Source organism: Lissotriton helveticus, chromosome 8 (genome assembly GCF_964261635.1).
Source record: "Lissotriton helveticus chromosome 8, aLisHel1.1, whole genome shotgun sequence".
NCBI classification, from domain to species: Eukaryota; Metazoa; Chordata; class Amphibia; order Caudata; family Salamandridae; genus Lissotriton; species Lissotriton helveticus.
In genome coordinates this window covers 1,227,906,578-1,227,931,701 of record NC_136069.1, presented here as the reverse complement: position 1 = coordinate 1,227,931,701, position 25,124 = coordinate 1,227,906,578, and the positions used below count along the sequence as shown (strand labels likewise).

Genomic DNA, 25,124 nt, shown 5'->3' with positions numbered 1-25,124 from the left:
AAGTTAGGAGTCCTAACTTTAGGGCTCCTAAATGCCTTCTGTGAATACCGAAAGTCTTAAAGTTAGGATTTTTCTCAGTTTAGGCATAGTAAAGTTAGGACTCCTAACTTTAGGACTCCTAAACTGAGAAAAATCCTAACTTTGAGACTTTCGGTATTCACAGAAGGCATTTAGGAGTCCTAAAGTTAGGAGTCCTAACTTCTGTGAATACCAAAATGAGTAAGTGCCTTCTGTAAATTCCAAAATGGTAGTAAGTTTAGAATTTTGTCTTAGGTTAGTTCTGTGAATCTGGCCCACAGTATGTGTATTCATTTCTTGCCTGAGTGTGTAAAACACATGCTTAACACAGCCCTCCGATAAGCCTAACTGCTCGACCACCCTACCACAAATAGTGCTTTTAGTATTATCTACTGTAGCCTCTATAAAGCCTCTGGGGATCCACGAGACTCTGTGCACACTATTCCTTACTTTGGTATAATATATACAAAGCCAGCTTCCTACATCACACTGGATGGACTCTTCTTCTGACTGACCCTGATTCTTACTCCTCTTGCTATTTCTTTGTGCCTTAACAACCTTACGCTTCTCCGGGGACTAGAATACTGCTCATAAGGCCTCCCCCCCCTTTTTTTCTTCTTGGCCTTCACTCTTCCCTTATTTTCTACCACTCTGAAACGACTTTCAGCTTTATGTCCAGTACCTTACAAATCATTAATACATAGATAAATAATATTGTTTTGTACTAATGTTGCAATTGTCCTAAATCCTGTGATATTTAGAGCTGCTCCTGGTCACTATCGCAGGTTTTGAAGATGTTCTTGTTTATATGTTCAATTCCTGTATAATTAGAATGTCTCCTCATGCTCTGGGTCGGTATGCTCAGGTTGAGCCTGTTGTCACAAGAGAAAATAACGAGGAATTCACAGTCACCAAGGTTTTTTACCCTTCACAACTACATTAGAACATGGTGGGCGAGTTTAGAGGGAGTCCATCCTAAGCCATGCATCAACCCTGCCTCCCAAATAATAACTTGAGAATTCAGACGTTTGTTATCACCCCTCAAAAACTGTCAGCAGCCATATTCTGGATATGAGTTGTGTCTTTGAGAGTCTGAGGGGTGCTAGCTATTGTCCCGAGATTGTCGTCCATAGATTAAAAGATTACGTCCTGTCCAGTGCTGGAAGGTGCCGTATTAATTTAATACATTTCTATGCTTTGCTTTATTCATATCTAGAATAATGTAGCTGGTTCTTAATCAAGTCATTTGAAGCATGGCTTGTTGTAGGTTTCTCCAGCTTTTAGCTTCATCCAGTGGTTATCAGTGGAGTTCCATGTGGCTGGTTGTCCTTTTCGGGCACAGACTATGTATGTATTTGAAATGGAACATAGCTATGCTTCAGGATTATGTGACATCACCTAGGTGAGAACTTCAGCCCACTAGAATCTGAGACATCTGAATCTTTCTTTAGACTGTCAGGATTCAGCTATTTTCCCATTGCTTACATCACAGCTGGCCCACCATCACTGTGGCTCCTTCATCATCTGAGATTGCATAGTCTTAATACCAAGACATTATATGACCTTTGGGAAATGGTACTCTGGGACCCACATGAAATCACAATCTCAATGTCAGTACTGCTGAACTATCACTAGCACCCATCTACAAGATCTCAGCAGTCTTGTTACTAGCAGAGTCAGTAGCTGAATGCATACATTAGGTAACCATTGGCTGAATCGCTGGCACTTCCGCTGATGGTAATGCTATACTTTATATCTTCTTAGAAGCACCACCTGAATCTACATACATGATATCATCCATTTTTTGGTTGAAGAGGTGACATATGTCCCAGGAGTCCTAGAGACTTACACATATTGTTGCCGCAGGTTTTCAAAAAGCAGCACACTCACTGCCCACACCTATAAGTTGAACTGAGGGGAACATTTTATCTCTGGCCTTAGTCCTGCCACATGTGGCCAAAAACAGTGCGCGTCTGTCATATCAAGTGGACATATTGCCTATGTTAGCCACAATGTCTCTCAGCTAATTTTGGTCCTTCAAACATTGCCCAAAGCTGTAGCCAACCAAAGTCCCAGTCTGTGCTTTTAGTAAAACTTTGCACTTTCACTGCTCGGAATGTTCTAAGCCACCATCAGCACCTGTGTTGCATGGAAACACAGACGTTTTATTGCTATAATTCTCACTCTGAAACTGCTGAGCTCTAGTACCACTGAGACCTTGAACTGGTGCCTTTCCTTTTAGCTGTGAACTGCAGAATACTGTGCTTCCTTAACTGTTTCGTAAGAGGCTTCCCACCGGCACATTCAACTACTTTAGCTGCATGTAAAATAACACTATGAGGCCTGTTTGCTCTGCCACCATAGAAGCGTTTTCCAAATGGCAATAGCTGCAAAAATACTGACTGATACGAAGATGGAGGGAATCGTTTAGATGGTAGATTACTAAACTCCATGGGTACCCCATCAGCTATGCTTTCAAAGCTGTCCAGAGAGGTACACACGTTTATTTAGGCATGGGTTTTCCAAACAGGAGCACCACCCATGACTGATTTTGAATAGCATCATTTCTGGTGTGTTGGGTGCTTACCTCTTATTGAAGCCTGGCATCAAAATGAGCTACCTTCACCCATGCTAGAATTATTTCACTGCATTCTCGACCCATGTACAACTGTCTTGTCTGCAGTCCAGGTGTACCAGAATGTTGTACAATATGTCAGGTTGGAAGAGTAATATGTAATATCTAAGAGGAGTATAGCCAAAAAATCCCAATCCTCCACCTTGTTCAGCCCAGGCACCCATTAATAATACCTAGGTTAGAAACCCATGGAATATAGGGGGAAGAAAATAACAAAGGAAAGATTCCGAATATAAGGGGAGGTGTCACGGGGAGGAAGAGCAACAGGTCTGAATGGGCAAGGAACTGATGAGAACAGCCATAAAAGCGAAGGGTACGGAATGCTGGGTGATGAACTTCATGGTAGTGAAGGGGCCGAAGCAGATAGGAAATATTGCCTGCACTAGCCCCATGTTTTCACTCAGGTAATGTAGTCCGTGTCTCCAGAGGTGACCATCAAGCTAAACTCCAGAATCCAGGTCTCCATTTACGCCAATCGGACTCACAGCATCTTCAAAACTTGAATGAGGTTTTGAAGCCTGCATGTCTGATTATCAGCTCTTCATTAGCAAGATCTTTACCATTAGTCATGACACAGTGAGGTTCTTGTGAACGTTCCAGGCATTACTAGCATGAGTACTGATATCCTTATATATGAGATGGACATCAAAAGGCACAACTGTCTGAGAGCACTCCCCCAGATGGGTAACTCTACTTCAAATAAAGGGTGCCTGTCCTGAGCCTACACACTTGAATTGTGTGGGCATGAGTTAGGTACTAGTGGCATATGGAAAGTTAGACATAACATCTGACCCTCCCTGATGAAAGTTTAAGCTGTGCAGTTTCCTGGAGATAGTCTATTGTGGTGGATTCTTAAAGGACTTGCCACTACTAACCAATCTATAGAAAACCTGTTAAAAGTTAATTATCCCTGTAACTAGATGAATTTTATGTCTGCAAGAAAAATAAAGAGCCAAGTAATTAGTAAATTTGTGAGATTGAAACAAATGCATAAAATATCACATGCACCGATGTTCATTTCAACAGGGGCAGAGATGCCACAGTCCATAAAGGATTACATGTACGACCTCAACAAAACACTCAAATGGCAATTGAGGCCAAAAGCTGCCCTGATCTAAAATACAACGCAAAAGGGATGGGTCGATAGTTTTTTTTTACAAGCTGTGCTACATGTGATACTTCTACTAGGGAACAGCCATAATAAATCAAATTTGGTCCTAATCCAACTGTAGCACTCCGGCACAGACCACTGAGCCAGGTCCTGTCTGACAGGAAAAAATGCAACCCCAGACTGGTTTTGGCATTTTCTGGCTCATTAGCGAGATGAAGCTTTACTCCCGCGGGAATTGTGATTAGGCAAAACCGTCTTACGTAGAGTGTAACACTGAAATACAGATCTGACTGGTGGAATGTTTGTAAAAGTTCCAGCCATTGGCAAAAACTCTGAACGTATTCTAATCCATTATTAGAACTTTGGAATATTGAGCGCTCCTTTGAAGACAATGGAGCTCTGTGCTTTTAATGGCTGGTAGAAGACTAGAGCTACAACATTCCAATGCTTGTTCAGAGCAACAGCTGTGAACAAAGGCTTCACGGAGCTGAGAGGATTTCAACCCCCTTGGGCTCCGTGAGGACTTTGTTTTACAAATTAGAACATTCTGCCCTCCAGGGGCTGAATGTTCTAATAGCCTTAGAGCCCTCCGTAGGGGAATCTACTGGCCATTCATGGCCTACTCCCTTGTTAAAGGCCCTCGCCTTCAGCTTGGGCCTATAACGCTGGAGCGGGGCTTTAATGGTTGGTAGATCCCGTTACAGCGGGCTCTAAGGTAATCTTCTTTGTGCAGTATTCTACTCCAGACAAGGATCAGCCTTGCCTAACAGCAGTACAACTCGAATTGCAGTCCAGGTCGCCTTTTAACTCAACACAAGTATCCTATTACCAGTATCAGCCTTGTTAGACTTCACTTCATACTCACATTAGGTCATACCAGTGGAATGCATGTAAAAGTCTCAATCACTGGCAATTGCTTGGGCTATATTTCAGTAAGTTCTTTTCTTGCCACTGTGCCACTCTAGATGGGGACCAGCCATAAGCAAATCACACTTGCCTCTCCCTTAGTAAGAACAGTCCTGCCCTAAATAACAAACTGTCCCCTTTGAATGAGAACACAGGCAGCCCCATTCTGGTTTTGGCCCTGTTCCAAACTACATTCAAAGATCCAATGTATCCAATTCACAGTGCTAGCAGGACTCACACCCCAGCCAAACAAAGGTGCGCCCAGTTTGAGAAGTAGGTAATTGCAACCTTGCGATGTTCCTGATGCTTCCACCTCTACTTGTACGGATGCCATTTCCTATTGGAAATGAACTGCAGAGTGTTTGTCTCCATTGTTGGAGGCACTGGTTCCCCATATTCAAGCAGGGATAGAGAAGTGGAAGCTGAAGCTGAAGGGACCAAATGTTGACATTATTTACAGGACTTTCAAACAACCCTGTAAGTTGCTTCTTGCATCACCCAGAGTTGACCACTGCAACAGAAGTATACAAGGCTGGCAGTACAGAGGACCATGCCCAGTTCTTGTTCAACCCTGCTATACACTCACCTGTCTTTTAATTAAGAATATAAGGTTGTTAATAGCCAATGAAGAATCTCTTCATCTGGAGAGTTCAATGCTTTATTACCAGATCATCAAGGAATGTCATGTCTCAAAACAAAAATTGCATGGCAGATACTGTAACAAACGTGATGTCACAGATAAACATTTGGGCAGCTGTATTATCAGCGTAAGAGATGGCCTTTTGCTGTGTGCACTATTCTTGGTGACTCTCTGACACCGGATGAAAAAGTGGTGCTGATGGCTCTTGAAAACCATTGCTTCCTTGTCTCAGCCAACGTTGGCCAACAGACAAAAGTGTGCTTCATTGACATTGATGCAATTGTAGCGTAGGATGTGTCAGGACATACAATCTGTTATAGACCAGAGCTACACAAAAAATCTGACATTCTGCATACCACCTTAGGGTATTATTCCCAGACAGATGGAATCCAATAGCTAATGGTTTATACATCATTGTGGTATCTATTGACTAATGGTCTTAGACATCTTAAGGTTTTGAGCGCTATGGGCCAAACGTATGTTGGGGACCCCTGTTCGAAACCGCTTTGAATTTATTATCCAATTTCAGCTTTTTCATGCACTCTTTGGCTAGGTCACCACTGACAGTGCACAAGCACACTGGTCTAAATTCTGAATGTGTGTCGATCCAATATTCAGAGAGTGTAATGTGTTTTTTTAATGTAATACAGCAGATGTTCTCTAATATTATTGCAAATAATCTCTGCCCCACCCCCTCCATTTGTCATGTGTGAGGTCCGGTTTCGAAAAAGCTTTTCTTATGGATGATGCATGGTGTTGGAAAAGACAAACTCTACATTTTGGCAAAATGTCTTTAATAAACTCCTACACATTACCTGCATCAAAAACACATTAAAGGAAAACAATATTTAAAACAATATATGTTCAAGAATCATTAAAGGACATCAGGACAGGACTGTTTTCTGAAAAGAGTGGGCTCTATCAGGGGGTCCTATGAAGGTATCGAGCACTGGGCCAGCGCCCCCTTTACCTGTGCCTTAAAACGTCTCTGAATGGTTTACATATGTGTGACCAAAAAAAATACTCAAAGTATTCTGAACGGAAGTTCCTCCAATCCATGACAGCTGAAAAGTGTGTTGCCAAAATGATGAACATGTTTGCAACCTGTTGGATAGCTGAAATCATTCAGTAGGGCACATTTGCCTTTATCATGGCAAAGTGTTATATTATAACTTTTCCGAGGTGGGAGTAAAACACCAAAAAATAAAGAATGATGTGATGGTCTAAAGACAATAGTGCACTGCAATCAATCAATCAATCAATCATATCATTTGTAAAGCGCAATACTCACCCGTGAGGGCCTCAAGGCGCTGGGGTGGGGAATGCTGCTACTGCTAGAAAAGCCTGGTCTTGAGGAGTTTTCTGAAGGTCAGCAGGTCTTGGGTCTGCCTAGGTGGATGGGGAGGGTGTTCCAGGTCTTGGCGGCGAGGTGGGAGAACGATCTGCCACCTGAGGTCGCTCTTCGGAAGCGGGGGACTGTAGCGAGGGCGAGGGCGGCGGAGCGGAGCTGGCGGGTGGGGGTGTAGAAGGTGAGTCGTCTGTTGAGGTACGTTGGTCCGGTGTTGTGGAGTGCCTTGTGTGAGTGGGTGAGGAGCTTGAAGGTTATCCTCTTGTTGACTGGGAGCCAGTGCAGGTCTCTCAGGTGGGGTGTGATGTGGCTGTGGCGAGGGATGTCGAGGATCAGGCGTGCAGAGGCGTTCTGGATGCGTTGGAGCCGTCTCAGGAGTTTGGCCGAGGCTCCTGCGTAGAGGGCGTTTCCATAGTCCAACCTGCTGCTGACAAGGGCCTGGGTGACTGTTCTTCTCCTTTCAGTGGGGATCCACTTGTAGATCCTACGGAGCATGAGGAGGAGACGGCGTTGACCTGTTTAGTCATGGAGAGGGTGGAGTCGAGGATGACCCCTAGGTTGCGTGTGTGGTCGGTGGGTGTTGGAGAGGTTCCCAGTGCGGTCGGCCACCAGGAGTCATCCCAGGCCGAAGGGTTGGATCCGAGGATGAGGACCTCCGTCTTGTCCGAGTTCAGCTTCAGTCGGCTGTTCCTCATCCATTCAGCAACGGCCTTCATTCCTTTGTGAAGGTTGGTTTTGGCGGTGTGGAGGTCCTTGGTGAGGGAGAGTATCAGCTGGGTGTCATCGGGGTAGGAGAGGATGTTGAGGTTGTGCCGACGTGGGCGAGCTGTGCCATGTAGATGTTAAACATGGTTGGGCTGAGAGCTGAGCCTTGGGGTAAGCCGCAGATGATCTCTGTGGCTTCGGAGCGGAAGGGGGGAAGGCGGACGCTCTGTGTTCTGCCAGAGAGGAAGGAGGTGGTCCAGTCCAGGGCCTTCTCTTGGATCCCAGCGTTGTGGAGGCGTGTTCGTAGTGTGTGGTGACAGACCATGTCGAAGGCGGTTGACAGGTCCAGGAGGATGAGGGCCGCCGTTTCTCCGTTGTCCAGCAGGGACTTGATGTCATCGGTGGCGGCGATGAGGGCAGTCTCGGTGCTGTGGTTGCTGCGGAACCCGGACTGGGAAGGGTCCAGGATGTTGTTCTCCTCGAGGTAGCGGGTCAGTTGTTTGTTGACGGTCTTCTCGAGGACCTTTGCCGGGAACGGGAGCAGGGAGATGGGCCGGAAGTTCTTGAGGTCCTGTCGTGGATGTCTGTGATCTTGCGGTGGAAGAAGATGGCCAGCGAGTCGCACAGGTCTTGCGAGGGTGGGACGTCGTTGGTGTTGGAGCTGGGGTTGGAGAGTTCCTTCACGATGTTGAAGAGCTCTTTGCTGTTGTGCACGTTGTTGTCTAGGCGGTCTTTGAAGGAGGCCCTTTTGGCGGATCTGATGAGGTGATGGTGTCTGCGGGTGGCATTCTTGTGTGCGGCGTGGCTGTCCGGTGTTCGTACACGGAGCCAGATCTTCTCCAGCTTTCGACAGGTTTGCTTGGAAGCCCGGAGGTCTTCAGTGAACCAGCTGGCTTTCTTGTTGGTATGATTGTTGGAGGGTTTCTTGATCGGGGCGAGGGTGTTGGCGCAGTAGTTGTTCCACTGTCTGAGGTTGAGGGCGGCGGTGTCGGGGTCAGTATGGTCAGCGGGTGGGCTCTGGGCGAGGGTGGTGGTTAGCTGGTCTTCGGTGACTTTGCTCCAGCAGTGGTGAGGCATCTGTTGGGTGCGGTGGTGCGTGGTGGGTTTCTTGAAGGTGAAGTGGATGCAGCGGTGGTCGGTCCAGTGGAGTTCGGTGGTATGGTTGAAGGAGAAGTGGGGGCTTGCGGAGAAGATGGGGTCAAGCGTGTGACCAGCGGAGTGGGTGGGTGTTGTGACGAGTTGTCTGAGTCCGAGGTTGGCTAGGTTGTCGATCAGGGTGGTGGAGTTGGTGTCGTCATTGTTCTCGAGGTGAAAGTTCAGGTCCCCCAGGAGGATGTAGTCCATGGAGGCGAGGGCGTGTGTGCTGACGAAGTCGGCGATGGAGTCGCTGAACTGTGGTCGGGGTCCGGGCGGTCTGTAGATGAGGGTTCCTCTGAGGGTGGTGTTGGGGTCGGTGTGGATCTGGAAGTGCAGGTGTTCGGCGGTGCTGAGGGTGTCGTCGGGGTTGGTCGAGACTCTGAGAGTGTTCTGTGGACGATGGCGATTCCTCCTCCCGCTCTGTTGGTGCGGTCCTTGCGGGTGATCTTGTAGCCTTCCGGGATGGCTATGGCTATGTCGGGCGCCGAGGCGTGGTTCAGCCAGGTCTCCGTCAGGAAGGTGACATCTGGGGAGGTTGAGTTGAGTAGGTCCCAGAGTTCAATGGCATGTTTTCGGGCAGAGCGGGTGTTGAGAAGGATGCATCTGAGGTGCTTGGGTTCTTTCCTGGTCGGCAGCATGGTGGGGCGGATGCTTGTGAAGCTGCAGTTCCGGCAGGTGAAAGCTCCGTGGATGCGCTTCGGGGTGGCCAGGAAGCAGGTGTGCGATCGTCCGGTGTTGAGTGCATGGCGGGTTCTGGCATCGTAGTGGTGTCGGGCATCGTGGCGTTTGTGGTGTCCAGAGCTCCTGGCGCTGGGCGCGGTCCAGGCACTGACGGGCACAGACGGGTTTGCCTTAGGTGCGCCAGCGGTTCGATTGTTGAGCGCGGCCGCTGCGCAGCCGCGTAGCGGCTTCCATATGAGGGGATGTGGGAGGGAGGAGCAGCTGGGAGGCGGGAGCGGGGTGGCGAATGGGATTGCAGGTGGGCGGGGCAGGGGAATGAAAACAAGTCTGTGCAAGAAAGCAAGTACAGGCACAGGGGAATAAAAACAAGTCTGGGCAAGAAAGCAAGTACAGGCACAGGGGAATAAAAACAAGTCTGGTCAAGAAAGCAAGTTAGGCCCAGGGGAAAAATACAAGATTAGGCAAAAACAATGTAGGCAGAGCCGTGCAGCAGCGTGGGGAGCGACCTGCCTGTGATTTGAGGCCACAAAACAAACTACTGAGGATTGCGAGTTAATGGCACCAAAACTATGAGATTGGCGGACTCCTGACCCTTTACAGATATTGCACCACCCCTTAATCATATGCTCCCCGGCAGTACCCTGTTTGAGAGAACAGGCACCATCACACTATAGCATCCATTTTTAGAGCGTGCAACACTGGTAGCAGAATGTGAGGAATGATAAAGACGCAAGAACATATACAAAATGAGGGAAGACACTCACCCCATGCAAGTTAGGGAAACACAGTCATGGACAAAAAACGATATTCAAAATTAAACCTGAGCATTACATTTGGATCTCAATTGCTGGAGACCTTGGCCATGATTAGCGCCATAATCACAACTGAAGCAGGCACCATTAGAATGACAGAATCTGCTTACTTACCTAGTGCATAGAATCTTAACCAATGTTCCATGGACTCCTGGGGTTCTGCAGCGCCTATTTAGGTGGTCAGCGGACCTATATGACCTCCAACCATTATTGTCTGCCAATAATGAGGATTTGGAACTAAATACATGTATAACAATGGCTCCTCATACGAGGATATTAGTTTCATCAGGTAACAATAATACTTAATTGAAGTCTACTGTAATGCCTCCCTAGTGTATTTGATATATGTGTTAATATGATCAGTAAAAAGTATCAGTATTTAAAACAAGTTTTTAGTCAGAAGCTTATTGCTAGTTCAGTGTAGAGCATGTGTGAAATTGCACCTTCACTATACACAATCAGACTGATTCCTACCTTAACTATCAGTCAGCATTTAACTAAAACCAGTAATGAATTGCTTATGATTTTCTAAAAAATCAAATGCATCTGCAAACTTAGGAAAACAGTGCTCTAAGAGCTCAATGACAGCATAGACTCTCTCATTAGGGGCTAGTAGCGTCGCGCCACTACTGTGAGCCCAGCAAATTCAATCATGAAAATTAAATGGTCATAAAACAATTTTATTTTTCATCCTGCTGGCTGCCAGTCGAGCCGAGTCTTAGCAGGGCGGGGCTTCCTGGACAGCAGCTGCAGCGAGGAGGAGTGGTGGGCACTGCAAGTGCGCATGTCAGTTAGGCCATCTGTCTTACGACAGCCAGCCTATCATGCGCACCTAGGTCTCTCCAACCTGAGCTGTGTTGCACAGCCGGGTGGAGAACAGGCTCAGGTTCCCAGGACTTGAGTGAGCACCAAACCAGCCCACTCCCACCAATCCCGGTGCTTCTCTCATGCTGGGTAATACTATTACCAACATGAGAGCAGCAACTCGATTGGCGTAGGGGAGCTCACTAGAGTCTGGCAGCCTGTGCACCAGCCCATGGATTACCGGGACAGGAGCTGGGCACTGAGGCAGCGGCCGGCAGGTAATTACCCTTTTTTATTTTTTTGTTATTCTCCCTTACATTGTCTCACCACTTTAATTTAACAGCTGTCGCCACTGCTCAATAAACTGTGCATGTATAGACAGGTAAACTGGCCAGACGTCCCTTCCATGCTGCACCTTATTCCATTGACGGCTTTACATGGGCAGGCACTTACTAACGCCAAGCACTTACAGTACTTGTATTGGAGAGAGCACATGCCTGCACTTTTCAGCAGAGCTGTAGTACTTCCATGCCCGGACTTTTCAACAGAGCTGGGATACTCCTGTGCCTGGACTTTTCAGCAGAGCTGGAATACTTCCATGCCTGGACTTTTCAGCAGAGCTGAGATATTTTCGTTCCTGCACTTTTCAGCAGAGCTGGAATGCTTACATGCCTGCACCTTTCAGCAGAGCTGGAATGCTTCCGTGCCTGCACCTTTCAGCAGAGTTGGAATGCTTTCGTGCCTGCACTTTTCAGCAGAGCTGGAATGCTTCCGTGCCTGCACTTTTCAGCAGAGCTTAAATGCTTCCGTGCTTGCACTTTTCAGCAAGGCTGGAATGCTTCCATGCCTGCACTTTTCAGCAGAGCTGGAATGCTTCCATGCCTGGACTTTTCAGCAAGGCTGGAATACTTCCATGCCTGCACTGTTCAGCAGAGCTGGAATTCTTCCATGCCTGCACTTTTCAGCAGAGCTGGAATGCTTCCATGCCTGCACTTTTCAGCAAGGCTGGAATGCTTCCATGCCTGCACTTTTCAGCAGAGATAGAATGCTTCCATGCCTGCACCTTTCAGCAAGGCTGGAATGCTTCCATGCCTGCACTTTTCAGCAGAGCTGGAATGCTTCCATGCCTGCACTTTTCAGCACAGCTGGAATGCTTCCATGCCTGCACTTTTCAGCAGAGATAGAATGCTTCCATGCCTGCACCTTTCAGCAAGGCTGGAATGCTTCCATGCCTGCACTTTTCAGCAGAGCTGGAATGCTTCCATGCCTGCACTTTTCAGCAAGGCTGGAATGCTTCCATGCCTGCACTTTTCAACAGAGCTGGAATACTTCCATGTCCCCGCTTTTCTGCCGAGCTGAAACATTTCTACAGGCAGATACAAGAATACCACTTCCCCGTGAGCAGTTTGCACCGGCATAATGAGCTCCTGGTCTTCTAGCTCTTAGTCAAGTCAAGTCAAGTCAAGTGATTTATATAGCGCGCTACATACCCGGAGGGTCTCAAGGCGCTTGAGGAAGGGTGGGGAATTACTTGTCGAATATCCAGGTTTTAAGTTGCTTTCTGAATGTAAGGTGGTTCTGAGTGAGGCGAAGGTGAGTGGGAAGTGAGTTCCAGGTTTTAGCTGCCAGGTAGGAGAAGGATCTGCCTCCCATGGTGGTTTTGTTGATGCGAGGTACAGTTGCAAGGGCTTGGTTGGAGGATCGTAGGTGGCGGGAGGGGGTGTAGAAGGAGAGTCGTGAGTTGAGGCATTCGGGTCCAAGTTCGTAGAGTGCTTTGTGTGCGTGGGTTAGGAGGCGGAAAGTAGTCCTCTTGTTAACGGGGAGCCAGTGGAGGTTTTTCAGGTGTCCGGAGATGTGGTCTTTACGCGGGATGTCTAGTATGAGTCTGGCTGAGGCGTTCTGGATGCGTTGGAGTTTTTTCTGGAGTTTTGCGGTGGTACCGGCGTATAGGGTGTTTCCGTAGTCCAGGCGGCTCGTGACCAGTGCGTGGGTGACCGTTTTTCTAGTTTCGGTGGGGATCCAGCAAAATGTTTTTTTGAGCATGCGAAGAATATTGAAGCAAGAAGATGAGACGGCGTTGACTTGTCTGTTCATAGAGAGTGAGGAGTCCAGGATGACACCTAAGTTCCGTGCGTGGTCCGTCGGGATGGGTGCTTTTCCAAGGGCCTCTGGCCACCAAGAGTCATCCCAGGCGGAGGGGGAGGTACCAAGGATAAGGACTTCAGTTTTGTCAGAGTTCAGTTTTAGACGGCTGTACTTCATCCACTCTGCTACTTTTTTCATTCCTTCATGTAGGTTGGTTTTGGCGGTGTTGGGGTCTTTGGTGAGTGATAGTATCAGTTGAGTGTCATCAGCGTAGGAGATGATGTTGAGGTTATGTTGGCGTGCGATGGCCGCGAGGGGGCTCATGTATACGTTGAAGAGGGTGGGACTGAGTGAAGATCCTTGTGGCACGCCGCAGATGACTTCGGTAGCTTCTGATTTGAATGGTGGAAGGCGGACTCTCTGAGTTCTTCCGGCAAGGAACGAGGTGATCCATTCCAGTGCTTTTCCTTGGATTCCGATGTTTCTGAGGCGTTGTATTAGGGTGCTATGACAAACTGTGTCAAAGGCTGCGGAGAGGTCGAGGAGGATGAGGGCGACTGTGTCTCCGTTGTCTAGCAGAGTTCGAATGTCGTCAGTTGCTGCGATGAGTGCGGTCTCAGTGCTGTGTTTGGCTCGGAAGCCGGACTGTGAGGAGTCGAGGGATTTGTAGGTTTCGAGGAAGGCGGCGAGCTGGTTGTTGACAGCTTTCTCGATGACTTTGGCCGGGAATGGAAGGAGCGAGATAGGGCGGTAGTTTTTGAGTTCAGTGGAGTTTGCTGTGGGTTTCTTCAGAAGGGCGCTGAGTTCGGCATGTTTCCAACTTTCCGGGAAGGTGGCGGAGTTGAGGGAGCAGTTGATGACGTCTCGGAGGTGCGGTGCTATAATGGAGTCTGCTTTATTAAAGATGTGGTGAGGGCATGGGTCTGTGGGGGATCCTGAGTGGATAGAGTTCATTAGGCGGATGGTGTCCTCAGTGGAGATTGGGTTCCAGTCATTGAGGATGTTCAAGGGGGGTGGGGGTCCTGCAGAGGGTTGTGTGGGTTGGTCTTTGGGTCGGTTGTCGAAGCTGTTGTGGATGTCTGTAATCTTGTTGTGGAAGAATGAGGCTAGGGAGTCGCAGAGGGCTTGAGAGGGGGTGATGTCGTTGGAGTTGGCTGAGGGGTTGGTAAATTCCTTGACGATGTTGAATAATTCCTTGCTGTTGTGGGCGTTGCTGTCTAGACGGTCCTTGAAAGCGGCTTTCTTAGCATTCCTGATCAGTTGGTGGTGTATACGGATGGCGTTTTTGAAGGTGTCCTTGGTGCTGGTGTTTGGGTCTTTTTTCCAGGCCTTCTCAAGGGAGCGGCAGAGTTTCTTAGATTTCTTAAGATCATCCCAGGAGGCCTTCTTGCTGCCTAGTTTGATTTGACGTTTTTTCAGCGGTGCTAGGATGTCTGCGCTGTTGGATAGCCATTGGGTGAGGTTAATGGCTGCTTGGTCGGGGTTTGAGGAGTGGGCAGGGGGATTTTGAAGAAGCGATGAGGAGATCTGGTCGATGGTGATTTTGTTCCAGTTTCTTAGCAGAGTGGGTTGAGGATGGTTGTTGGTTGTGGTCTTGTTGTAGGTAAAGTGAACGCAGCTGTGGTCCGTCCAAAGGAGAGCTGTGGTGTGGCTGAAGGAGACATGTTTGCTGGAGGTGAAGATAGGGTCGAGTGTGTGACCTGCGATGTGGGTGGGGGTAGTGACAAGTTGTTTAAGTCCGAGGTTGGCGAGATTGTCTAGAAGGGTGGTGGCGTTGCGGTCGTTGTTCTTTTCAAGGTGAAAGTTGAGGTCTCCCAAAAGAATGTAATCCTCGGAGGGAAGGGCGTGTGGGGTGATGAAGTCCGTGATGTCCTCACTGAATTGTGCACGGGGTCCTGGTGGCCTGTAGAGGAGGGTGCCTCTGAGTGTGGTCTTGGGGTCGATGTGGATCTGGAAGTGAAGGTGTTCAGTGTTGGCGAGATTGACGTCTGAGCTGGTTGAGATGCGGATGGATTTCTTATGGACGATGGCGATGCCTCCACCTGTTTGGTCGGACCGGTCCTTACGGATGATCTTATAGCCTTCCGGGATGGCAATGGTGATGTCTGGGGCTGATGTGGAGTTCATCCATGTTTCTGTTAGGAAGGCGACATCTGGAGAGATGGTGTCTAGTAGATTCCAGAGGTCGATGGCGTGTTTGTGGACCGAGCGGGTGTTGAGCAGGATGCATTGTAGGAGGTTGGTGTCAGGTATTTGTTTTGTGTTCGTGGGTGAGAAGTCGTTATTGGTGCTGTCGAACTTGCAGGAGTGGCAAGAGAAGGGTCCATGGATGTGTCCGGGAGCGGCTTGGACGCAGTTGAGGAGTCTGCCGGGGTTTAAGGCTGAGAGGGTGGAGGCGTCGTATGAGATGCGGGTGGGGAGGGGGGTACAGGGGCCAGGGGGTCTGGCGCTGGGCGCGGTCCAGGCGCGGACGGGCGTAGACGGGCTTACCTTTGGCGCACCTTTGGCGCGACTGGGGCGTGAACGCTGCGCGCGACGGCATCAGTCATAAGTGGGTGGGGGGGAGGGGCGAGGGAGGATCAGATGGGAGGCGGGTGCGTGGTGGAGGGGGCGGGCTCAGGGCAAAACAACAACAACACAGCAAATGGCGGCAATAACGCGAGTGCAGACCGGGTTGGAGGAAAGTGCAGAGGTTTTTACCAAAAAGATTAAAACAGTGAACAAATGCAGGTTTTAAGCAAAAAGATTACAAAGCATTCAACTAATGCAGGCACAGTCGAGCGCACAAGCAGGCAGGCACGTTCAAGCGCTTAATGAGGGCAGCAGCGCTATGCAGGCAAAAGTGAAAGTACAGTGCAGCAAGCCACTTAAAGCGTCAGGAAAGCTCAGCAGCGCAATGCACACGATACCAGGCAGCTCTGGGCAGGAGTCAGCGAGGGCAGGAGGGAGCGACCGTTCTCAACGAAGTCGAGGCGGTCACTGTCTTAGACATCTTTTTTCATTTGCAAGGGAAATTGATGATTTATGTATTTTTGTGTACTATTGTTCAGGTAACATTCTTAGAAATTGCTTGGGGGTTCCTGACTACTAGTCATGTCTGTAAAAGGCAAAGGGTTAAGAACTACCGACCCAGTGTTTTCCTTACAGAAATGTCATTTGCTCCAAGCAGACAAAACCTTCTGGAAGAAAACAGTGTGGACATGAGGTCCCCTGGATTCTTTACTTTCTGGAGTAAGGCACGCTTAGGTATAAGGTTGTAAATACACTTTTTCAGGTAGCTCCCGGGCCGTTTTGTGCAGTACTTGAGGGCAGTGATAACACTCCACTGTGCATTGAGTTAACATTGCAAGAGAACAGGCGCGTCATTCTTCCTTGGTTCTGCTAGGGACAGTCACAACGATCGAGATCAGTGGTTTAAATGCGCCTGTTGTTCGCCACAAAAATAAACTCCACTTTGTAATCTGCACCACAAATCACTTCCCCTCAGGCTCAGGAATCGCATGCTTTACGAGGAAGATGTTTTCTCCATACACGAAAAACCACAGTCAATAGGCGCGATCCTACCCTGAACTCCTGGACAAACGGGATGTTTTCATAACATAGCAACTGCAAATGAGGAGAGGCCTCTCCGACATACAAACAGGTCATGCGTGTCTGAGGTGAGGAGCCGCGTTGCCTCAAAGGCGTGTCTGCCAATGCTCACCTGGACAGAGAAAGTCAAAATATTATGGAACATATTTCAGCATCTAAGCTGCTCTCGTGATGCAAATAAGCTGTCAAAGCTGTTTCGTTCAGGTGGCTGAGATTTTTTATCTAATAAAGGAACATTATCCATATAGGCTGGTAAGTTGAGCTTAAATTATGAAGTTAATATTTTATTTTAACATTAACTAGTTTTTGATATTTTTGTATTCCGTTGCGGTGTAAAACTAGGAGAAACTAAATGATGACAGTTTCTATTTGTTTTATATTACAAATATCTTTTCTATTTGGTTATGTTTTCGGTTATTTGTTTATTATTATATCATTCTAAAGTTGGCATAGTTTTTCCTATGAAACTTGGGGACACTGTCCATCCATCTTACTGAAACTTTCGGCAGTGTTCCACACTGTCGACAAAAACAAAGGTGCGGATATAAAACATGACTTTAAAATAGCAACACAGATATAAAAAAAAACCTTAGCATAACAAAAATAAAATGGGTAGCTATATATTACGATTAAACAGCTAATTTGAGAATAGTTTTTATGTTTTTCTTTAAATCAGTACATTAATCTGTAGGGGACATCCCCTAGTAGCTACCATTTTTTCTCTTAAAGTTGATCTGAAAAGTTCACACCTTCGAACCCCCACTCACCTATTAGTGGCTGCCAGCTTCCCTTTCTAAATATTATAAACGTCACCTGCCCAACTGCATTACTTTTCTTCCTCTAGGTTTTTGGATGTTTTTGAGCTTTTGTATGTTTTTTAACAGGTATCAGTTATTCAGCCTGTGTCTAACCTGCAGAGGTAATGGCTCCACCTCAGAATCTACCTAGTTTGCAAAACAGAAGATGGCCTGTGATCAGTGTGCACATGCGAGCACAAAGCCTGAGACAAGACTCTTTTTAGGGTACTCTTATAGGTCGAGTCTGGGCAGCGCTTGCTGTATTGGAGTAGGTACTTGAAGCCCCGCCCACTCTCCGCCCATATTGGTGATTGGCTTGTGTCATTGTCCTTCGTAAATGCTGGCTTCTGATTCTTTATTCAGCTTGTTAGTCCTTCCTTAGTACCGCCTTGTCTTGATTTGTAACCTCCCATGAGGGCTGGGCCTTTAACCTTGATTGTTAAATCTGTGTTCTTTAGTCTGTAATCACTATTTTCTTTAATGAGTTTCTCTTACTGCAGGAGGGTCTCATGTGCAGTTGGGACCACTGGCTTGTTTATTTAACTCGTAGCAAATGGGGAGCTCTTCAGGGTCCATGGGAGACTGAAGGGGGCAACTCGGGGATGCCTTCAAGCATTTGGAATGCAGGAGGTCTCGCATTTGCGAGAGTTTAAGCTATTGGCTTTGTAAATGACAATGCTTTTTATTTATTTTTTAAAAACCAAAACATAAATAAAAGGCTTTGTCATTTACAATGCCAATAGCTCAAACTTGCGTAAATGCTAGACCTATTGCATTGCGGATTCTTGTTATAAATTGCAAAGGCTATATGAAATGCCAATACAATATTGTGTTAAATTATTTAAAGATATATCTATGTTTAATAAATAGAGAACTTTTTTCACTGAGGAGGCCATCCTCTACTCTCTTCAGAGTATTTTCACTATTCTCTTGACTGAATCCCAGCCTTCCTGTCAACCCCTCACATCCTTTCCGCTGCTTTACCAGAATTCTGTTTTTAACCATAGGGCTCTCTCCCCTCTGCCTGATTCAATTTAGTCTTATTACTCATTGGCTGATAAGACATCTGAAAGAGGCCATTTGTCTACATCAGGACCAGAGGAAGGATACTGTAGTTTCCACCTCGCTAAAGCTTTCGTTTTGATAAGTACTAAGCCTGGGCGGAGTTCTACTACGCGGAACTTTGTGAAGTGCAAAAAACCACGCTACATGGAGCTCCGCGAGCAGCGGAGTGCGTTAGATAAATGACGTTCGCAGTGATTTTCAGTGCCAGGTGCTTGATTGCACTGTGCAATCATCGCGTACAGCACCATGCACATCGCAAGCCGGCGCACCTTCCTTTCTGTCACTTGAGTAGATTTTTACTTGAGAGGCAGCTTTCTCAACGTGAAAGGATGGTTTCTTAAAGTGAGTGGTCGCGAGCATACGCAACCACTTGCAATGAGAAATCTCGCTGGGAGGTTTATTTTCTGCGCTCACACTCGCCATCTTGACGTTGACGAATGTGAGCGAGGAAAATACTCTGCTCTGCTACGTGAAGAGGAGTTTTTCTGAACTCAGCGAGCTCTTCGTAACGCAGAGTGTGGAAAACTCAACAAACACGCCGAGCGGAGTTCACCGCCCAGACATAATTACATCCAATGAGGATGGTTCAAACCAGCAGCCTCCACACAGACTTATCACATATGTAGCACAATCGTTATTTGAGGACCCCAAGTACGTATACTCACATGTATATAATTAATGACCATCAAACCCTTTTACTGTTATTACTGTGCCTTTCTTCATTCTCTGTAACAAATGAAAATGGCAAAGTTTGATTTTTTAAATAAAGAGGAAGTGAGGACAGGACTTGGGAAGAAACTAGTAATGGACAGAAGGGTGATTATGTACCTAATCCCAGAAGCATAAACAAAAGTATTCCTACTTCAGTGACTGAGTCTTCCAATGACCTCAACAGTGCTCTCTGCATCCTTTCTTCTTATCAGATCTGGTTTATTTTGAATCCTTTTGATTGTACTGTGTACTTCTGTGCTCACTGAGTGTTTGTGAATCTGTCAAAGTTTTGTTTCATTTTTGTTTGCTTTACACTATATGGCTGTGATATTTGTTTTTGTGAAGTATTACCATTTTTTGCAATCAAAATTGGATCATCCATGTAAACAAGTGTTACTACAGTTAAATTGCTGATTCTGAAAGTGTAGCCTCCTGCATATTCATAGATTTAATTTATGTAGCGATTGTGAAGAGAGTTGGAAGAAATTCATGACCTGGCCGATTGTAAACAGTCCCTAAGTATTATTAAGAACTTTTGTGTTTTTTAAACTGTTCTTGCATTATAAACAGAATTTTGTTATTGGCGTTATTTGTTATCAATATCAGTCTCACTGATTTGTCTGTATGACTCTATAGACATTTACTGAATTTGTGTCCTATTTATGAAAACACGAAAAAAGGGTGATTAAAGAAAGTTTAAAAATTAAAAAAAACTGCCTCCACAGTAGAGGGCACTACTGACTGGACAATTGATGACCACGAGGAGCACATAGTTTCAGTGATGGCCATTCTATTAGTACACTTTTCAGAGTCTGCCATAAGCAGATGTGTAGCAATTTGCTGAAACTCAAAATAAAATAGATTATCAAAACATTTAGATTGTCTGCATAAATGTATGTTGAAGACATGCAAGTTATGCCTGGACTGGGCTAAAACTTCCTTCTTTCATCTGTATCCCCTCAAGATCTTGCCTTTTGGCTATTAACAACTGAACGAAGAAATCAATTTCACTAATGCTGGTATCCTTAATTTTAACTGCAAGACCCTCCTTTAGGACAATGCCATGCAGTGCTTGAGTAGCTCCAAAATATCCCTCGTGCCTCAGTGGTATGTTATATGGACTTCCTGCTCTAGCCCAACATCTCTCTGGTCCCCAAGGAAAGGTTGCACAGAATTGTATCTACCGGGGTTCTTTCACTTTATAGAATCAGCAGGTATCCGTCTATCTAGCCATCCCGCCACAAGGTAACTAATACAACTTGGACAAGTGAAGTAGGATCTACTTCGTCCTCCTGGCTTTCCAGACCACCTCCCTCCAACACATTCAAAACATGGCATGCCCCTACCTTCAGGACCCACCGTGGCTCCATGTTTATAACAGAACGCTCTTGAATCTCGTGCATTTTCCATTGACCATCATATGGCAGTGGCCTCCTTTCCTTTGCAAACTCTACCCCAGTACCATTCCCTGGAGCTTGAAATCTAGATCAAAGCATGGCTACACTTTGATCTACACAAAGTGAGCAAAATCAGCCCCTTCCATGGAAGCCAATTCAAGGACATGTATGGGGCAGCAGAAGTGACATCACATGGCACATAATTACCAGTGACTGCACAGAGTTGACCTTTAGCCCCACCTTAGCCCTGCAACTGTGTCCTTCTTGCTGCTCATGTATAAGGGAGGTAGAAGTGGAAACTGCAGAGAGTAAACTGGGAGCTTGAATCCCTGTAGAAACTCTGTTCCTCCCATGGCTTCATGAACCCTGGGACCAGGGAAGCATGGGCAGTGCCAGGGTTTGCACATTGTGGTCCACGCTTCCTTTAGTGGGGCAGGACTGCGGTCTTCCTCTTTACCTCGATTGGTTTGAGAACCACCACTACCAGAGCTCACCCAGAACCATGTTTTTCACTCGAGTGATTCACATCCTTCTAGTGGCGAGTTTTGTTATAGATTCCCTGGTCGCTTTCATTAACGTCCCCATCCCTCCTGCCCGCAGTTTCCAGAGGAAACCTCGAAAATAATGAACATGGTGAAATAACATAAAATGTGCTGCTAGGTGATAGTGCAATCAATAATGCATGAAATTCACGTAGCCTGTCAAAATTAAAAAACTGAACTAAATTCTGACATTACGTTGTTTCACTATTTTAAGCATCTAGCATTGTTCAGAGAAGCACGGTGGTTCGGCCAGTGGAAAAATTAAACCTAACACTGTTTTGGTTAAAAAAAAAAAAGTTACATAAGTGATAGATTATAAACTGCAGCTGTTCTTTTTGACCGCTTTCAGTAACTGGGGGTTGTGATGCTCGTCTTCGCGCAGGTTATGCCGAGCGTGTGCGTGTGTAAGACGTGCAGTAATATAATGCTTCATGGCCTCGCGCCGTTGGTCAGGCATCGCATATCTCCGTGTCCATCACCCTTTGTTTATGTCTGGGTGTGGGGCCTGTCCCTGTAGAGAGCCAGGTGGAAGCGGCCGCCGTTGCGTGGCCGACTCGTATCTAACCTTTGTTTCGCATGGCTAAAAGGCACCTTTCTTCTTTTTTGTACCTCAGCGAGCTTCACATCCGGGCCACAGGGATAATGGATTCTAAACCGAGGGAAGCCGACTCGCTGGCAGACGACGCCTCAGGTAAGGGAGCTGTGTTTGCTTGCTTGAAAAGCCGGTGTTGAGAATGCCCTATACACTTAGACAGCAAGGCTTCGAAGCCTGTTTGTAAAGAAAAGGTATAGCAAAGATATTAAACTGTAAAACATGTAACTTATGCAGTGCACACTGTGCTCATAATGTATTGGACTCTTAGCCCCCCTGTGTGTACGCTGTTATGCACACAAACGTGAGTATTTGTTATTTTAAGGAGAAAAAGTGGAGGAATGCCTACAGTGACATAGTCAACTGCACCTAGACTTGCAAGTGCTCACTTAACTTGCACGTGGGGAATAAAATGGCCTGAGCAAAATGTAAACAAACATGATACACATCTGTAAACATCGTGTTTGCAAATACCTACTGTGGAATGTGAATGCCGAAGGGATAAGAAGTTAAATATTTCACACCAACGGAGAGAAAGACTATATTTAAAGAATACAACTTAAGTAATGCTGTCTCAGTGGCAGGTATGGTAAAAAAAATATTTGGGTGGAAACTTAGTTAACGTTGGAGGCCACTAGATACAATTCAAACGAGGGCTTGTCATAAAGTGCATTGTACATTTATAATAACTTTCCACAGTGCTTCGGTTCCCTTATTATTTGTGTAGGGTACCAGAACGCTGATGCTGCGCCCATAATTATTGATACCAGTGTGTTTTCATTTTCGGGTACAGCATTGTACAGTATTATGGGGACTAGGGAATAATTACGCGAAGCAGACTGGGTAAACAAATTAGGCTTGATTTTCCTCATTTCGGGCACATTTTCCCCATCACATTTCATCACGATTTGTGACTGGTTGGTTGCATGTGCATGTTGGCAGTCATCCGGCTGAATGTGGGCCTGCTTAGCAGCAAAGATTAAATGTGTTTGGTTAATTCCTGTGTGCTCCTAATCTGGAAGTTTCAGAGTAAGGGAAGGGGAGCAGGCATGACCTCAGGATGCCTCCAGATGTAGACGGCCTGGAATGTCCGAATTGGTGTGTACCAGCACTATCAAACAATAATGCAATTAAGACACAACGAACTTGAAAATTGACAACAAGTTTGAGTAAAATGAGTAACAGGTGCCCAATGTTGTCTTGGATAATATTAATAAAACAAATGTGGCAATACTTCCAAAGGGTAATAAATGAGTTAAGTAATAAAACCCTTAAAACATCATAGGTGTAGAATCGAAGTCATCAAGGGAAAAGAAGCCTATTTTTCCAGATCAAACCAGGTTAGTGGGTTAAGCCAGCAGATCAAATCGAGGTTGGAGTACGGTTGTACCACCCTCGCGAGTCTGCCCAAAATCTCAATAGCCCCTCTAAAAGCCTGTCTCAATGTAGCAGCAAGATTACTAACAGGATCTAGGAAATTTGAACACATATCACCACACCTGAAGGCGCTCAACTGGCTACCCTACGAAGCTAGAATCCACCTAAAAATGGCCTGCATCACCCATAAAGCTCTTCACCACAACACCCCCGGTAACTGTCCCAGAAACGGGAGGAAACAGACACTCTAGGAGCTCTGACAACCTACACCTGAAACCCTCTTAGCTTCAGTAAGAAAAATACTTCCTACATAGCTTTCTCCAGAGCGGCACCAAGAATATGGAACTCACTACCTCCATGCATCAGAAAAATCTCTTCTACACCACTATTCAAAAGGGAAGCAAAATCATTCCTGATGAGCAAATTCCTCCCTTAACTCCACACCTGCCTCATCGTATGGGGCCCTTCTAGCACACCAGCTATTTCACTGACTTGTAAGGCACTGTTCCAGTCCACTACTTCAAACTTCTCTCGGGAAATGTCGTTTACAACGTGGTCGTTACATCGCGATGCCATTACATCGCGTTTTTCAGAACGCAAGTCGTTACAAGCGCTGGATGGCGCTCTAGGACAAGGAATAGTATAATTTACTATCCAACACCTTCCCTACTGTATGTAGACTGGAGTTGAAATAGTAAATTATACTAATCCTAGGTCCAGCGCCCTCCAACGCAAGTCGTTGTAATGACTTGCGTTGTAAAAACCGCGATGTAATGGCATGCGATGTATTAGCATGCGTTGTAATGTCATACAACCCTTCTCTCTACACTCCCCTTAATGACACCTTCGCCTCTATGACTTACTCAAACTTGTTCACACTGCTCCAAACAAATCCTCTTTATTACCGTCCTGCTACCTGCTGAAACGTGTTAATGGGGGACCCATTTCGGATTTCTTTTGCTGCTCTTACCGGACTTCACTGCGACCTGGTGTGCCTTTGCTTGGTGGAAGCGGCTTGTGTGACGACTCGCCGGACCCGCTTCGCGGGTCCCGCAGCGCGTCTGTGTTGGAGGAGGCTGTTTGCTACAGGCAGCTGTTGGGAGGAGCGCGGGAGTGGCGGTTGGTCCAGCGGGGCTGCGAGCTGCCAGGCAGGGACTCCAGTGTCCAGGAGCCCCTGCGCGCCCAACCAGCAACACCTGGGCTGCTCTCCCCGCTGGCCACGCCCCCCTGCCGACGGAGTCATGAGCGCCATTCACCCTCACCTAGCTGGGACCCATTTCGGATTTCTTTTGCTGCTCTTACCGGACTTCACTGCGACCTGGTGTGCCTTTGCTGGGTGGAAGCGGCTTGTGTGACGACTCGCCGGACCCGCTTCGCGGGTCCCGCAGCGCGTCTGTGTTGGAGGAGGCTGTTTGCTACAGGCAGCTGTTGGGAGGAGCGCCGGAGTGGCGGTTGGTCCAGCGGGGCTGCGAGCTGCCAGGCAGGGACTCCAGTGTCCAGGAGCCCCTGCGCGCCCAACCAGCAACACCTGGGCTGCTCTCCCCGCTGGCCACGCCCCCCTGCCGACGGAGTCATAAGCGCCATTCACCCTCACCTAGCTGGGACCCATTTCGGATTTCTTTTGCTGCTCTTACCGGACTTCACTGCGACCTGGTGTGCCTTTGCTGGGTGGAAGCGGCTTGTGTGACGACTCGCCGGACCCGCTTCGCGGGTCCCGCAGCGCGTCTGTGTTGGAGGAGGCTGTTTGCTACAGGCAGCTGTTGGGAGGAGCGCGGGAGTGGCGGTTGGTCCAGCGGGGCTGCGAGCTGCCAGGCAGGGACTCCAGTGTCCAGGAGCCCCTGCGCGCCCAACCAGCAACACCTGGGCTGCTCTCCCCGCTGGCCACGCCCTCCTGCTTATCAGCCAACGACCAAAGGGGGCCAGTGTACTTAGGTCCGTGGAGTATCCGCTACACGGGAGCGCGCCGGGAGAAGCCCGGGACAAGGGCGGGACCGTCTGTGGCCGTCCGGGGCCGCTGGAGGCCGGGCTGGGCCATTTCACTGACATCTGTATACATCTGTTAGTTAGCAGCTAAGTGGGTTCACAACGTTCCAATATGCCGGACCACCCCAACGGTTCAGTCCTGAGGTCCCCAACGGCCGATGCTGGACAATTTGTGGTCGGTCCTCTG

The 25,124-nt window shown here is 47.3% G+C and overlaps 1 protein-coding gene across 6 annotated transcripts in view; it reads left to right on the top strand.

Annotated features, from left to right (window-relative positions):
• CRACDL (CRACD like) overlaps positions 1-25,124 on the top strand; it is a 494,359-nt gene that overhangs the window by 258,016 nt on the left and 211,219 nt on the right. For all 6 annotated transcript variants that reach the window (XM_078658203.1, XM_078658205.1, XM_078658204.1 and 3 more), the window contains exon 2: positions 21,600-21,676. In XM_078658203.1, coding sequence (XP_078514329.1) covers positions 21,628-21,676 — 49 coding nt within the window. In that variant the 5' untranslated portion in view covers positions 21,600-21,627. The remainder of the gene's footprint in view (positions 1-21,599; positions 21,677-25,124) is intronic.